The sequence below is a fragment of the Mauremys mutica genome, chromosome 13 (assembly GCF_020497125.1).
Source record: "Mauremys mutica isolate MM-2020 ecotype Southern chromosome 13, ASM2049712v1, whole genome shotgun sequence".
NCBI lineage: Eukaryota > Metazoa > Chordata > Testudines > Geoemydidae > Mauremys > Mauremys mutica.
In genome coordinates this window covers 3,777,491-3,793,241 of record NC_059084.1, presented here as the reverse complement: position 1 = coordinate 3,793,241, position 15,751 = coordinate 3,777,491, and the positions used below count along the sequence as shown (strand labels likewise).

The following is a 15,751-nucleotide window of genomic DNA, read 5'->3' as shown; positions in this document are numbered from 1 at the left end:
CAAAGATTTAACAGTGCCTGGACTCCCTGCAATCGTAAGAGACTGACACACTTGATCCTCCTGGAAGATCCTTGCTTAATTTGCCAGAAAAAGGAGGAAAAGATCCCTGCTAAAATGCTCAGGGGAAAATTTCTTCCCAGCCCTAGTTTCAGGAAGCGCTGCTAAGCCTGCACATTAGAGCAACAAGACACTATGCCTGCATCTTCGGGGGACAGAAAATCCAAAATGTCCATGGAGAACGGTCCAAATCCTCTGCTCTCCCCAGGTACAGAGGGCTCAGATCGACCGAAAGGACAAGGTGTACCTGAAAGAACAAGCTTCCTTTGCAGGAAAGGGCAAATGGAAATAAGAACTTACCTGCTATATATATTTTTTCTTTCAGGCACATACTGTCTTTCTCCTGGTGTCACCTGCTAGCCATGTGCTGTTACAGTTGCGCAGCCTGTAGGAAATAGAACAGCTCCTCAGCTCAGTGGTTCTGAGCTTACCTTGAAGCACTCTTGGGTGGTTCTCAAAGCTGCCTCTGTCGTAATGGTGAAGCATCCATCAGTCGCCAAGCAGTGATGCTTGCTGCTGGCTCTAGCCCAGCATAGGGGTCTCATAGGATTTCCAAAAGCCTTTTTTGATTAGCTAAATTAAAACAATCACCACCTGCCCCTCTCTGCACCTTGCATTGCTGCAGCAAGCTGGTCTTTTCTGGGGTAAATTTAAACATGATCAGCCTTGTGTTTGGTATTAGAACTGGAAGGGCTTGTAAAGAGACCGGGAGAAATCTGAGCAGTGGGGGCTGTGGGGTAGCAAAGGCGGAGCTGCAGCCAGGGAAAGGAGGTAAACACCACAAGTACAAAAGAACCACATGGCACTGAGGTGTGAGTATGTTCCTCTTATGTCCTTAGTACTGTCCTGTACCTGTCACCTTTCCACACACTTGTTGCCAGGGGGAAGATGAGGGATCAAGGTGGGAGGCTGGGAAGTGAGGTGTCCACGAGGGGACCTGGTAAACAGTGTGACAGGGTTGGAAAATGAGTGCCTTAGCGCTGGAGCTCCTCTAAAACCTCTCCCAGGCAAATCTCTAATGAGCCTCTTCCTACCCTACAAGGTTACATAGCTGACTCAGCAGAGTGAAGGGAACTTCCTACTTTGTAGAGGCCTGAAGTGTACTTCAGCAGTGGCATTCCCCTGTTTGCCCTACAGAGAGCGGCCGGTTCATCACTGCTGACTCACTGAGGTCATTGTGGCTCCTTTGTACCCTGCATACAAGCAAGGTGGGAGTAGCCCACTGCCCGGGAGACCAGAGGCTGGAGCACGCTGGTCCTGATGGCAGGACCCTAGGAACAGCCACTCCTGGGGAGAAGCTTTGGGCTGGGGTTTGTATAATTCTCCTTTTTGTTAATAAAATCCAACCCCAGAAGGCTGTGACTTTTTGGCTCCCAACAATTAGTGTGTTCTTTGTCTGCATCTGAGTGGGGCCTCCATCAGTCTGCATGTTCTTCCCACCACGCCTCTGATGATTTGACCATTGTATTAGCAGCAGAGTCTAGTGGGCAGGGGAGGGGCTATGGGTCAAGATTTCCAGGTTCTACCCTTAAGTGTGCCACTGACTTGCTGTCAAACCTTTAGGCAAGTGCTATATTTCAGTTTCCCCAGCTGTAAAATGGAGATAATACACCTCTACCTCAATATAATGCTGTCCTTGGGAGCCAAAAAATCTTACCGTGTTATAAGTGAAACCGCGTTATATCAAACTTGCTTTGATCTGCTGGAGTGCCCAGCCCTGCCCCCTATGGAGCGCTGCTTTACCGTGTTCTATCCGAATTTGTGTTATATCAGGTCGCGTTATTTCGAGGTAGAGGTGTACTTCCTCATCTGGCCATGGTGCAGTGAGGGCATGTAGAAGTATTAAGTACTGTTTGTTATATTTTGCACTGATTCATCTGGTTCACTCCAAGAGCTCATCCCTGTACAGGGAGGAAAGGGTTAAACTCAGAAAATGTGGGTGCTGGCTGTGCTGGGAAAGCAGACTCTGCAGACTGTGCATGTTTTGTTCTGATTAGGGCAGCAGCCGAGTGTGCTCATTGCCACTGGGGACTGCTGCAGCTGCAACCTTCTGTCGCAGCAACGGCGAGTGAAGCCCATGCTAGCAGCAGCCCTGCGGCTGAGCCAGAAAGGATCATGTATCCCAACCTCGCTCTCAGACAGTTGTGAGGAGGGAGAAACAGGCAGGTTTCACCATCATTGCAGACCAGTAGCAACCTTCCCTGAAAGGGGCGGGGGTTCCTAGGATAATGACAGGATCCATTTAAATCCTCTCTAATCTACTGCTGAGATAAAGGACTGGAACAGCTGCAGTAGAGATGCTGCCGCACTGGAAAGTCAGAGGTGCAGGGATCTCCACTGGGTGCCTGCCACCCTCCCGGGCTCTTGGCTTCACAGTGTGCTGAATCAGCATTCTTTTTTTGTGGGTCAGTGCCTCCAGCACGAGTCCCTTTTCCTGGGACTGTCATGACCCATGTGACAGGTGGACCTGCCACAAAGATGGAGAGTGGCAGGATGGGGGTTCAGTGGACAACTCTTATCTTGCAAAACTTAGGGTCATTGACAATCTTGCTTATCCCAGCTAGAAGGTCAGAGGCACAGTAGTACCCCTTGGTGTGGTGAGTTTCGTCCTCAATGTTACCCAGTTAACCTATGGCAACCCCCTTTACATCATCAAATTACCACCCAGGCAACCCTTAGCACCACTCAGTCTCTGTCGCCCTGAATCCAGAGCTCTGTCCCTGGGCTGTGGCTTCAGGACACAGCGAGAGCCAGGTTTGTGTTCACTTTCATTCACCTTGCAAGCTATAATTAAAAGCCATTTACATGCATCATGGGTCCAGTGCTCAGTAGCACTTCATGGACCCAAATTTCCCTTGGTTCCCCACAAACCTGGCCTTATCGCTTCTTTTCATTGTAAATTACTGATTGACATCAGAAATGCAGGATCATAAAATGGAGGGGACTCTCTCTACAGGCTGCAGGGTTTGCCCCACCAAGGGTCAAGTACCATTTATAGGCACTGATCGGCGATGTTTCAGTGGTGCTTTTAAAATGTCATTCTTAATCAGTGAGTCTGGAACTGTTTAGGGGAGGTATCTGGGCAGCCTTCACTGTGTAGTTATTTATAAATGCTGAAATTCACCAGCTCCCAACCTGCTTTTCTTGCAATTGGGGGCAAGCTTCCTCCTGGGTGATTCAGACCTGCAGAGATGGTAAAACACCTTTAAGGCATCTCCCTGTGTAGCTTACTGTACCGCCACGGATGTGGGAGACGCTTGTACAGTATCTCAGCATCTGGCTATTTGGAAAGGCCTTCAGAGAGTCCAATAGCCCCAAATGGGTCTCTGTGTATCCCTCTGCTTCCTTCCCCGAGAGAGCCATGAGATTGCTAGTAGACTTCTCCACTCATTGCTGTTTCTTTCTTTTCAGCCTACAAGGAGAAAATGAAGGAGCTGTCCTTGCTCTCACTGATCTGCTCCTGTTTCCACACTCAGCCGCACCCCAATACCATCTACCAGTATGGAGGTAAATGACATATGCGAAGAATCTCTCGTAGATCCAATCTGCAGGCAGCTTCTGTAAATCTTGGAGGACTTCAATACATTAGGCTGGGACCCTGACTGGGAGGAGAGACCATTTTCATGTCCTGACCCAAGTTTTCTGTATTACTGGAGCATGGTATTTTGGTCCACTTCCTTAGAATAGTTTATTAACATGTGACCTACATTTACCCACAAAGAAAGTGTATGACTATTACCAAACAGCACCATTACATATACTGGGATATGATTCTTGATGTTATCAGCAGTATGGCCTTTCTGTGGCTGTCATCAGCTATGCTGTACTTATTCTGTGGCTGTAAGATTAATTGCATTACCTACACAACACATTTCTTTATGCAGTTCCTGTGAAAAGCCCCTGAATGGACAGAGAGAAAGATGCTGCTGCTGGGTCTTTCAGATAAAATGTAAGACCAAGGTATTGACCTCCTGTGGTCACCAAAGGCCTCATGGTTCTTTCATAAGAGCAGGGAAGTTAATTCTGGTGTCCTGGCCAAATTCCAACACGGGTAATTCCATTCTGCCTCCCAAAATTCCCCCTGCAGGTTCAGCTGAATCCCTGAATCCCCTTCACTTTCTGACCACTACTGCCTACTGTTGCTCTGCATCGTAACTCTTGACAGTGATGTTCCTACTTCTAGGCTGTACAGTGTCATTGTCCCTTTTACCAGAAATTAATGATTGACTTCAAATTCTCACCTCTCTGAAATTCTCCAGCAGAGACTCAAGTGACAGTACACCCCATTTAGAAGCATATAATCACAACCACGTCTCACTGGGTGACCACAGCTTCAGGGCTTGACGTAGCAGCTTCTTCAAGGTGCCTTTATCAAATTAGCCCTTTCATGAGTGTCCCATAGTCCATCAAGTGCTTCTGTTCTTCTTTCATAGACATGGAGGTGAAACAGCTGGACAAAAGGGCATCTGGCCAGAGCTTTGAAGTGATCCTGAAGTCCCCTTCGGACTTGTCCCCTGAGAGTCCAGTCCTCTCTTCTCCCCCTAAGAAGAAGGACCTGTCCCTGGAGGAGCTGCAGAAGAGGCTGGAGGCTGCAGAGGAGAGGAGGAAGGTAACAGGATATTCCAGGGAAATGCGAACTCACATGACCAATCATGTTTTAACCAAGCCCCCCAGGTGACCCCAATTCATAATTGGGGGCAGAAAAACTGATACAGTGCTGGGGGTGAACACCGCCGTTGATTTTACTTAGGAGCCATATCTTGTGATTGGTAATAGTGCTGTGTTTTACACTCTTGTTCAACCCCCAGTTGTTAGGTTTGATGTAGGAATCACTGGATGAAATTCTCTAGCCTGTGTTATGCAGGAGGTTAGAATAGATGATCACATTGGTCCCTTCTGGCCTTAAAAACTATGGATCTATGGAATCCTGTGGTCCTCTGGTTTAGATTTTCATATATTATTATATGTGTGACGCTATGCTGCTGAATGAATGAAAATCTCTATGACTAGCTCTCTATATAGGGCTGAGGGGAGATATGATTGCTCTTTATAAATATATCAGAGGAATAAACACCAGGGAGGGAGAGGAATTATTTAAGTTCAGTACCAATGTGGACACAAGAACAAATGGATATAAGCTGGCCATCAGGAAGTTTAGACTTGAAATTAGATGAGGGTTTCTAACCATCGGAGGAGTGAAGTTCTGGAACAGCCTTCCAAGGGGAGCAGTGGGGGCAAAAGACATATCTGGCTTCAAGACTAAGCTTGATAAGTTTATGGAGGGGATGGTATGATGGGATAGCCTAATTTTGGCAATTGATTGGTGTTTGACTATTAGCAGTAAATATGCCTAGTGACCTGTGATGGGATGTTAGATGGGGCAGGATCTGAGTTACTATAGAGAATTCTTTCCTGGGTGTCTGGCTGGTGAGTCTTGCTCACATGCTCAGGGTTTAGCTGATCGCCATATTTGGAGTAAGGAAGGAATTTTCCTCCAGGGCAGATTGGCAGAAGCCCTGGGGGGTTTCGCCTTCCTCTGCAGCATGGGGCATGGGTCACTTGCTGGAAGAGTCTCTGCACCTTGAAGTCATTAAACCATGATTTGAGGGCTTCAATGGCTCAGACATAGGTCAGGGGTTTGTTACAGGAGTGGGTGGGTAAGATTCTGTGGCCTGCGTTGTGCAAGTCAGACTAGATGATCATAATGGTCCCTTCTGACCCTAAAGTCTATGATTCTATATAAATATAAGCCACACATCCAATAAAGCTTAGAATCAGTGCCTTTTGCACCATGTAACAGCTGGCAATGCTATTTTTGCACTTCATTTATGAGCATAATTTAAAGTCTTAATGGAGAAAAATATTGGAAAATTAGAGAAACTATAAAGAGAGGCAAACCACGACACTACAAAAACTTGTGGGTAAGAGAAGAAGAGACAGTTTAATGTATAGGGGCAGATTTCCAGAGGAGTCTCTACAAAGCTTGTAAATTTCACCAACAGTGTTGCTCACACAGCAAAGAGAGAATTTTGGATGTTTAACATCTACCTGCCTGAAATGCAGGTACAAATGTAGAGGTTTGAAAATGTGTTCCATGTGATCTAGAAAGGATTTGTGGGGTGGGGAGAACATGGTCACAGTATCTAAATATCATCTAATGGATGGAGGGGGGTAGTCACATGAATGCAAGATGGTTGGACAGAAAGCAGTGGTCAAAACCTTTAGAGGGGCAGATAAGTTTAGAGTAAATATTGAGTGGAAATCCTATAACAGAGCTGCTAGGTTTTGGACAGACACCCAAAGGAGGTGGTTGTGGCACATCCAGGAAGCCATTCCAGATCAGATCAAGGAAGCATCTCTGAGACAAGGGACATGAAGCGTTCCTTTCACTCACACACACACACCCACGCTCCTGATCTGTTGGCTTCCCACAGACCCAGGAGGCCCAAGTGCTGAAGCAGCTGGCGGAGAAGCGGGAGCACGAACGGGAGGTGCTGCACAAGGCCCTGGAGGAGAACAATAACTTCAGCCGGCTGGCTGAGGAGAAGCTCAACTACAAGATGGAGCTGAGCAAGGAGATCCGCGAAGCTCACCTAGCTGCCTTGAGGGAGCGACTGCGTGAGAAGGCAAGTGCTAGATTCCCATGTCCAGGCACACCTAGAGAATGGGCAGGGCCAGGACGCCTGCCTATATTATAGTGGCTACTGGTACCAAAGCCTTTGCCTAGCATCTGTAGCCGGGTCTGCTGACCTCAAACGCAGCTGGGATGATCACCACGAGAGCAGAGCTCTGGATACAATCTGCATCTTCTGCACCACCATTTTCCTAGGTTAGCTTGTGCAACTCTCCCTCCTCAAGGTGTCCAATGTGCTCTCCCCACCCCTTCCCTCTGGAGCCCTCCTTCCCAGTTTTCTCTCTCTCTCTCGCTGCCTCATACCGTCTTGTTTTGGTTTTTGGAGGGTGGTGGGACTCTGTACTTGGCTGTGTGAAAGCGAGTACTGAGGTTTGAGCTCTTTCTTGCCACATCTGACCTCTCCTCCCTCAGAACAGGTACTAAGAGAGTTCTGCAGCAGTAGATCAGGATGCCATGAGATGGAGAAGACGTGCACCTGAGATCAATGTAGCAGGCTCAGGCTCCCTCACCTCCGGTCTAATGGCAGAGAATGTTACCTTATCTTCTGCTGGTCCTTGCTTGGGAGCCCAAAGGCAGCAGTGAACTCAGGCTGCCTTTGCTGCACTGTGGTGTGATAACTGCTCATCTCTGGGGCCAGAGGTTACAACCTCTTCTGGTCTCTGTGGGGACGGGACATCATTTGTGTGGGGCTCCTTCTCTGAGACAGCTGCAGCAGGCTCTGAACACTGGTACTGAAGACCCATTCACAGAACATTCATGTGATATGCCTGGTCTTCTGAGTCCTGCATAGGAGTGGGCTAAAATTACCCTAGGTGTAAGTCTAGTGGCTTCAGTGGAATTACACCAACTATGACAATGTTCTAGTGCATTTATTTGATGGTGCCAGGCCCCGGAGGAAGAGGAGATGCACAGATGCATGCACGAAACCAGTAACTGTTAAATTGTAGATGAAACTGAGGGGAGATGGGAAACAGCCTTGGGTTTGCCCTATGCAGCCTGCAGATGCTGTAACACTTTCCATGTCTTTGCAGGAACTGCATGCAGCTGAGGTTCGCAGGAACAAGGAACAGCGGGAGGAGATCTCTGGATAAAGGGCTTTTCTACACATCTAGCACCTGGTTCCTGATAACCAACCAACCCAACACATTTTATTTTGTTTGTCTAGATGCAACATTTGGTTCCCCATTTCCCCCAACCCTCTGGTGTTCGTTCCCCAGCTACACGCTTCTCTCTCTCTCTCTCTCCATCCTTAACTGTTCAGTACTTGTGGGGGATCACAGGCCATGGGTTACCTCTAAGCATACTAGCAGCTAGTTCATATGAAGTATAGAATCAGTCAATAACCAATCAAACAGCTTCTCTTTGGGATTTTGTTCTTTTTAAAAAATCTTTCTGAAACAGATGTAAAGAATTCAGATACTAATAAATTCAGCCAGCAGTGCCATGGAGATATGGATTCCCTATCCGGAGCTTATACTACTCTTGGCATTTGCTCTGAGCCAGATATCAGTGTCAAGACAATGGGCAGTAAACAGTGACGATTTCTTCCTTGTGGGGGAGTGGTTAATGGATCCATTGTTTCCCAGCAGATGGAGAAGGGGACCAGATGGCTCAAGGAATTGGTTATGTCATGCAGAGCCTTTCACCTTGGGTCACTGGTTTGAAGCCAACCCAGGTAGGTAGTGACTTAGTCATTACTTGCTGATGGTGCTTTGGTAGCCCATGTGAAATTAGCTGGGGGTCTCAGAGCCTAGTGGACCAGTGCCCATATCACAAAAAATACCATCACCACAGGCATTAGTGGATATCTTAGTTGGCCGCAGGTTGAATAAGCCTATAGGCTGAACTACCCTCTCAGTTGTAGAGGCAGGACTGGGGCACACTGGCTCGGCAGTGTCAGGGAAGCCTGCACTGTTACTGCCTGTGTTGAACCTGATTCTACAGATAATCAGGGCGGCTCGGTTTCCAGGGCTGTCAATCTGATGCTTTTCACAACCAATAACATTTCACTTCAATAAGTAAATAAATAAACTAGAAAGGGTATGTGATTGCCAATCAGCCCACAGGCCTTTAGAGAAACTCTAATTTGGGAGAATTATTGTTGCCTCTTCCCAAAGATGGACGTGACTCTTCAATACCATTACAGGAGAGACATTTGGACCAAAGATCACAGAATGAACCAGAGAGCTCTGGCTCTTCGGCCTCACGTTGTAGCAAAGGACACATTGATCTCTGCAATGGTATTTCCAGAAGAGCAGCTTTGGAAAAGGCGGGGAGGACGTGGCCAGGGAGAGGGCAGAGGGGGTTAGGAGATGTTTGTGTGCCTACTTCTGGTGTAGTCGTGGCGGTAGAAATGTAAGGTCATTGTTTACAGAGATGGCTGCTGTAAAAGCAGATGATGAGCCAAACTGTAAGGGGTCTGCCTTTCCATCACTGAGGTCAGTAGAGTTGCAGACACTTAACGCCAGATCTGAATTTGACTTGATAGATCAACTGGCGTTTTTATGTCTGGCTGAAGTGCAAGAGGGCATCATCTTCAACTCAGTGAAGACTTGCTATAGGGTGTTTGTGCAGGGTTCAGCTTGCCCAAGAGCATTCCCTTGTGGGAGGGTTTTGTGGAGGAGAACATGGCAGCTCTTTTTCCTTTTGGAACATAGAGCAGCAAAGAATCCTTCCTTCCACCTTTCAACTTTTGCAGTGTACTTGTACCTTTCTTCCAGACCAGTGCAGTGTTTCCAGGGAAAGGCAGCAGAAGCAGGAATATAGGCACAGATACAGGAAGGAATCGTGGACTCAAATTCATCCTCACTGTGTCACAAACTTCCCCTCTCCCAATGGCCAGAATGGATTCTGTTTCAGAACCCAGGATGAACTAACAGGCCATCAAGGGGAACAGGAGGTTACTTACTAGTACCTGGTGTCCTTTGCACACATTGCCTCAAAAAGCCATTCTATAGGTGAGGCACACTCCTCCGGTGCACCTCTGTGGAGGCAATGTCACCAAGGAGAATAACTTGTGCAAACAACTGTATGCTCTGGGGCACAGTGGGTGCAAGACATGTATATACTGCTTCCTTTTACTGTACATAGAGTGATTCCTGGAAGGCACTGAGGGGTGCCACAGACCAGAGTTGGGATAAGCAGGGCTGGAATGTCATCTAGCACAAAGGTGGTGTCAAGACGCCAAAGCAGATAGGGATTTCATATTTGGTATAAAGTTCCCCTTGCACACACCCCCCAAGGAAATATTTGCTGACTCAGTTCTGAAGCTGCAGGTTTTCCCTCTACAATGAGCTGGCAGAGTGTAAGGAATCTGCCATGCCCCAAACCAGATGGGTGGCAATTGGTCACAAAAACCCAATAGGGTGGTAAAGAAGTGGCAGCTGCTGCTGGAACTAAGGCTACTAGCCTCTCCCTAACCTACCCTTGAATAAATTCTCCTTTTAACTAGAGAAGATCCCTCTATGGCCACAACATGTTTATGGATATTAGGGAAAAGCTCTGCTCCAAAAGGGAAGGGCTATCTTAGCCACAAACCCCTCTGCCAGGGTCAGAGAAAGGCCAGGACTGTTATTTGGCCCCAGTAGCATCCAGGGACAGGAAGCATGTTAGGGGCAGGGTGGGGAAAAGGAAAGGAAACTGAGGGTTGAATTTCTTAACAGTAGTTAATGATCAATTTATAAGTAGCAGTTGTCTTAGATAAGCATCTGTGTACACTGCAGAATCATCGCCAGAATCATCTCATCCATATAGTGACAATAAATTTTAAAAAGTTAATGAATAAATAAAATGTTTGTGTGTAGGAAATGGTTGAAACTGTCAAATATCCGTGTCTCACACCGGTGGGAGCTGAGAAGGTGTCTGCAAGATATTAACCCTGTCCTACTCTCTGTAGTGCTGAGTGTTTGCTTGGTGTGTAATTCTGACCTGAAGCTTGGTGTAAATACTGTTTTTAGTACTATGACGATGATTATTATTATCAGAAATGTTGTACTCATGAGCACGAGATTAAAACAAACGAGAAACAACCATTTCCACTTGGATTACCCACTGGGCTCAAAAGAATTTGGAGGCAAGGCCAGGTGAGGACAGGATGCCTGGGCCCATGGGATCCAGGCCCAGAGAGAGCAGTACATCGGTGAGGCAAGTAGCTGCACAGTACATAGCTGTTTGCTGCCTGCAGAGGTGGCTGGGCTGCTTCAGGTGGAAGGTAAATCAGGGACTCGGGAGTAGGAGGCAGACCAAGAGTCCTTCAGCCAGGGTGGGTGGGAACTGGGAGAATCCATTCCAGGAGTGGGGCAGAAGGAGGGTCAGGAGAAAAAAATCTAGTAAGGGGGGCAATGTTTCAAACACAGCCCTAAAATGTAATGGAGCCGGGTCCAATTTAGTGTTAATTCAACCTTGCCTCTGGGGAGGTAGTCCAGTCTATTTCCTGTAAGCATGGAACAAGACTGAGGGAATGGATGGTTATATGTATGATGCAGAAGAAAGTGGGTAGCTGCAGACTGTGCTTTGTTGGGGGCATTCCTTCTCTTATCCTGTACCGTCACTGGGTCTAAATTTTTGCCTCTGCTTGTATCTTCCATCTCAGACTTTCATGGTGAAGCTCCCAGTTTAAGATCGCCTCCATGCAGTTACAGGCCAATTTTGATCTCAGGTAAAGACTTATTCTTGCAACAACTTGCCTGACAAACACTCAAATTGGTGATACACACAAAACCTGGCTAGAGAGGAGCCTAGGATATAGCGCTTGTGCAGATGGGAGAGCTGGGAACCTCATTTTCTTCACCTTAACACTTTCAGTGCTGTGAGGTACAGTGGACATGTCAGGAAAATGCATTAGTGCAGGATAAACTGATGCATCAGGCAGAGAAACAGGGATGTGTCAGGTAGAAGTTTGCATCAGTAATGTCAGGGAAAGGTTTGTTACATCTGATGGGATATGTCATGTCAGGGAAAAATGCTTGTCTGGTGTGCCCAGATGAATCAGGTATAACATGGAGCTGTGTCTGTCCCATGCAACTGAATATGTCAGGGAAATGAGTTTGTCTAGTGCCACTGGCTGTATCAGGGAAATGGGTGTGATTTCTGTGGCTGTGTGCCTCTGGAACGGAATTTCTGTTGCTTGGAGGGCCATCCCACTACCATTGCAGATGAAACATTTGCATGGTCCCGACTGCAGCGGAGAGGTTAATGACAGGTGCAAGACACATGCCTGAATTCTGTGCCTGACAGCATCATACATCGCTTTGATCTTCAGTTCACAAATCCATATTCGCTCACAATTACTTCATTCCTGTTGAGTTCCCAGAATTGCTAACAAGTAGTTTGTGCCTGAATAGGGATCTCTTACTCCCTTATATTTCCATCACACTTCATTTTTCTTGTGGCTCTTCAGCCATTCCTCGTGTTGCCATCTTCAGGTGTATTCCATGGCATGCAATTTACAAATTCCTGGGGCACCATTTCTTATGATTGGGCTCAAGCTCCTACCGTGGCCTTCTAGGGTATATCTACTTGGCAATAAAATACCCGAGGCTGTCCTATATCAGCTGACTTGGGCTCATGGGGCTCAGGCTGTCAGGCTATAAAATCTCAGTGTAGCCAGTCGGCCTTGGGCTGGAGCCCAGGCTCTGGGACCTTCCCTCCTCGCAGGGTCCCAGAACCCACATTTCACTTCAAGACTGAATGTCTGCACTAGTTTTATAGCCCCAGAGCCTGAGCCCAGGAGGCAAAGTCAGCTGACACAGGCCAAGTGCATGTGTTTTATTGCAGTGCAGCCATACCCTTAGACACTCATTGGGGGGAATTTCTAACTAGACTTGCTGTTAGTGGCCACTTGTAAGAACATATCTACTTGCGTACCAGCACATCTACTTTGGGCCCCCGTCTCTTTAGGTGTAACTTCAATGAAGTCAATATTTACACCAGCAGAGAACTTAGCCTAGTGTATATTCCCGGTGTAACACAAAGAACTGTGGTGGCAAAAGACCACCAGTGTGTATACATATTTCAAATTCCTAGCTCCCTCCCTGTTCTCTTGGGCAAATTATTTCCCAGGTGTCACAAGCATCTTGGTGATTAGCAATTCTGGGATTAAGAACTAGAACAGTCTGGCTCATGTTCCAAATATTAGACCTTCCATTTGCTTTATTTAGAGTAAGCGTTCAGATTTGGCTTTAAAAGGATTCTCTCAAGGCTGTATGGCCCATAAACTGACAATGGAGTGCTCCTCGTTCATGTCTATTTTGGAAGTTCTCACTCCATGCTGTTGTTGTGTTGTCAAACAAACCTTGCAGTCAGAGCGTGGGAGTTCCCCAAATGCTACCCTTTTAGGGCCACTGGCAATTCAGACAATTGCATGCATGTTACAATAGGGATCAGAGTTGTGACACTGCTCCTGTAAAATGTAAATTTCAGGTTTTTTCTCTTGCAAGGACCAGTGTGACTCTTTACCCCTGTTTCTGTTTAACTTTGTCATCTCACATAATTTATTTCATTCCATTAAGCAGCATTACTGTCTTCATGCACTTGTGGTGGTGACGCGTGTGTATTCACATACGGTGAGCATGCACAGACATGCGTGTGTTATGCATACGCCCACATATCACATCAAACTTGAAACAAGAGTCAGGGAATGGCTGTTTATGGTGCTGTAGAGACTTATTGCCAACCATGCTAGGGATGACATGACATATTAGGACCAATAAACTCCATCTCTGTACAGGTTTCTAAGTAATGTAGATAAGGGGCACAGACCAACATTTAGGTTTCTATAATCCAGAGCCTACTGGGGGATGAGGGGATAACTGACTTCATTGGAAGCTGGAGGGATGAGTTATCTGAACACAGGAATTGCAGCCAGGAATGCCTGACTTCTTATCCTGGCTGCCTTGGGCAAGTCATTTGGGGTAAGTCTACACTGCAAAAAAACAAAAAAAAACACTTCAGCACCAGCAGTCTCAAAGCTCAGATCAACTGACTTGGGCTGGCGCTACAGGGCTAAAAATAAAGACATTCCTGCTCAGTCTGACACCCACCCCCCTTGCCGGGTTTCAGAGCCTGAGCCCCTGCCCAAGCAGGCATGTCTGCAGTGCTACTTTTCACCCCATCACTCGAGCCCCATAAGCCCACATCAATTGAGCCTGGCCTCCAAGGCTTGCTGCCGCAGATTTTCTTGCAGTGTAGAGGCAGGGCCGCCCAGAGGATTCCGGGGGCCTGGGGTCTTCGGCAGTGGGGGGCCCCGCTTCGGCGGTAAGTCGGCGGCGGGGGGGTCCTTCCATTCTGGGACCCGCCGCCAAAGTGCCCCAAAGACCCACGGCGGGGACCCTCCTCCGCCGAATTACCGCCGAAGCAGGACCCGCCGCCAAAGTGCAGCCCCCACCGCGGGTCTTCGGGGCACTTCGGCGGCGGGTCCTGGAACGGAAGGACCCCCCCGCCGCCGAATTACTGCCGAAGACCCGGCTGCACTCCGGCCAGGGCCGGCTCCAGAGCCCAGCGGGGCAAGCACCCGCCTGGGGCGGCCCTTTCCGGGGGGGCGGCAGGCTGGGCCGGCGGACCTGCCGCAGTCATGCCTGCGGGAGGTCCACCGGAGCCCCGGGAGCAGCGGACCTGCCGCAGGCATGACTGCGGAGGGGACGCTCGGCCGGCGGCTCCAGTGGACCTCCCGCCGGCATGACTGCGGACGGTTCGCTGGTCCCGCGGCTCGGCTGGACCTCCCGCAGGCATGACTGCGGCAGCTCAACCGGAGCCGCCGGACCTGCGAACCGCCCGCAGCTGCGGGAGGTCCAGCCGAGCCGCGCGACCAGCGAACCGTCGGCAGTCATGCCCGCGGGAGGTCCGCTGCTCCCGCGGCTCAGGGGCGCCTCCCGGGCATGACTGCTTGGGGCGGCGGAATTTGTAGAGCCGCCCCTGACTCCGGCGGCGGGTCCCGCTTCGGCGGTAATTCGGTGGGGGGGGTCCTTCTATCCCGGAGAGAAAGGACCCCCGCCCAGCGAAGACCGGGAGCGAAGAAGCTCCGGGGGCCTGGGCCCCGCGAGAGTTTTCCGGGGCTCCCGGAGCGAGTGAAGGGCCCCGCTCCAGGGCCCCCGAAAAACTCTCGTGGGGGCCCCTGCTGGGCCCGGGGTAAATTGCCCCACTTGCCCCCCCCTCTGGGCGGCCCTGTGTAGAGGTACCCTCCACCTCTGTGTGTCTCTCAGTTCCCTCATCTGTAACATGGGGATAATACTACTTCCCTACCTCACAGGGGTGTTGAGAGGATTAACAAACAACACTTTGAAGATGGAAAGCACTCTGCAAGTGCTGAGTATTTACTATTACATCATCAGCCACCTCCCTGCAAAGACAAAAATTAAACAACAGGCCCATTCAGTTTCCCAGGGCTGCCCTCTTGTTCTCTCTGGAGCCAGTTTGGGTTTGAATGTCAGTGGCCTTGTGCAGGATTCACTCCTCATGACCCAGTGCGTGCTATCTTTGTTCTTCCCAAATAGACAGCTCAATAAGATACTGTAAATGGTGTTATGAACAGACTTTCCATCACTGTAACGGAGCCATCTGGTTCCTTTAGGTCTACCACGTGCATTTAATTGTCAACTTGAGGTTGTTGTTGTGCAAAAGAAGTGATTATGAAAAACTAAAAGAAATAAACTTGGTATGAAACCACGTGTCTCCATTTCTCTTAATACACACAATTTGTTTTAATCTTCAAAGGCTTATGTTCTTGTTGGGAAAATAACTTGGCAGAATATAAAACTGGCTCAAAGATAAAGTATGGAATCTAGAGTTTTGTTGAACTAAATAGTAATTATTGCCCATCCTTAAAGACATCTCAGAGATCTGTAATTCAACTACATTCTCCAGAAAAAAACCTAATGAAACACTTCAATGCAGATAACACCATTATTTTCCCTTATCCTTGGGGAAGTGAAGAGTTCAAAGCCCTTCCATGAGGAGAGAGGGATCAAAGACTCAGCAGTCAGTTGTCCAAAAAAAGGGTTAAACCTACAAACATCTTTTAGCGCTGGCCCTTGCTCAGCTCAGCAGAAGTAGCTTTTACCTAAA

At 48.3% G+C, this 15,751-nt stretch overlaps 1 protein-coding gene across 6 annotated transcripts in view; it reads left to right on the top strand.

Moving 5' to 3' along the window:
- The window catches only part of STMN3 (stathmin 3), a 42,586-nt gene extending 28,584 nt beyond the window's left edge, over window positions 1–14,002 (top strand). For all 6 annotated transcript variants that reach the window (XM_044985445.1, XM_044985446.1, XM_044985450.1 and 3 more), the window contains exons 3-6: window positions 3,469–3,564; window positions 4,491–4,666; window positions 6,492–6,683; window positions 7,723–14,002. In XM_044985445.1, the coding sequence (XP_044841380.1) occupies window positions 3,469–3,564; window positions 4,491–4,666; window positions 6,492–6,683; window positions 7,723–7,782 (524 nt within the window). In that variant the 3' untranslated portion in view covers window positions 7,783–14,002. The remainder of the gene's footprint in view (window positions 1–3,468; window positions 3,565–4,490; window positions 4,667–6,491; window positions 6,684–7,722) is intronic.
- The last annotated feature ends 1,749 nt before the right edge of the window (window positions 14,003–15,751 follow it).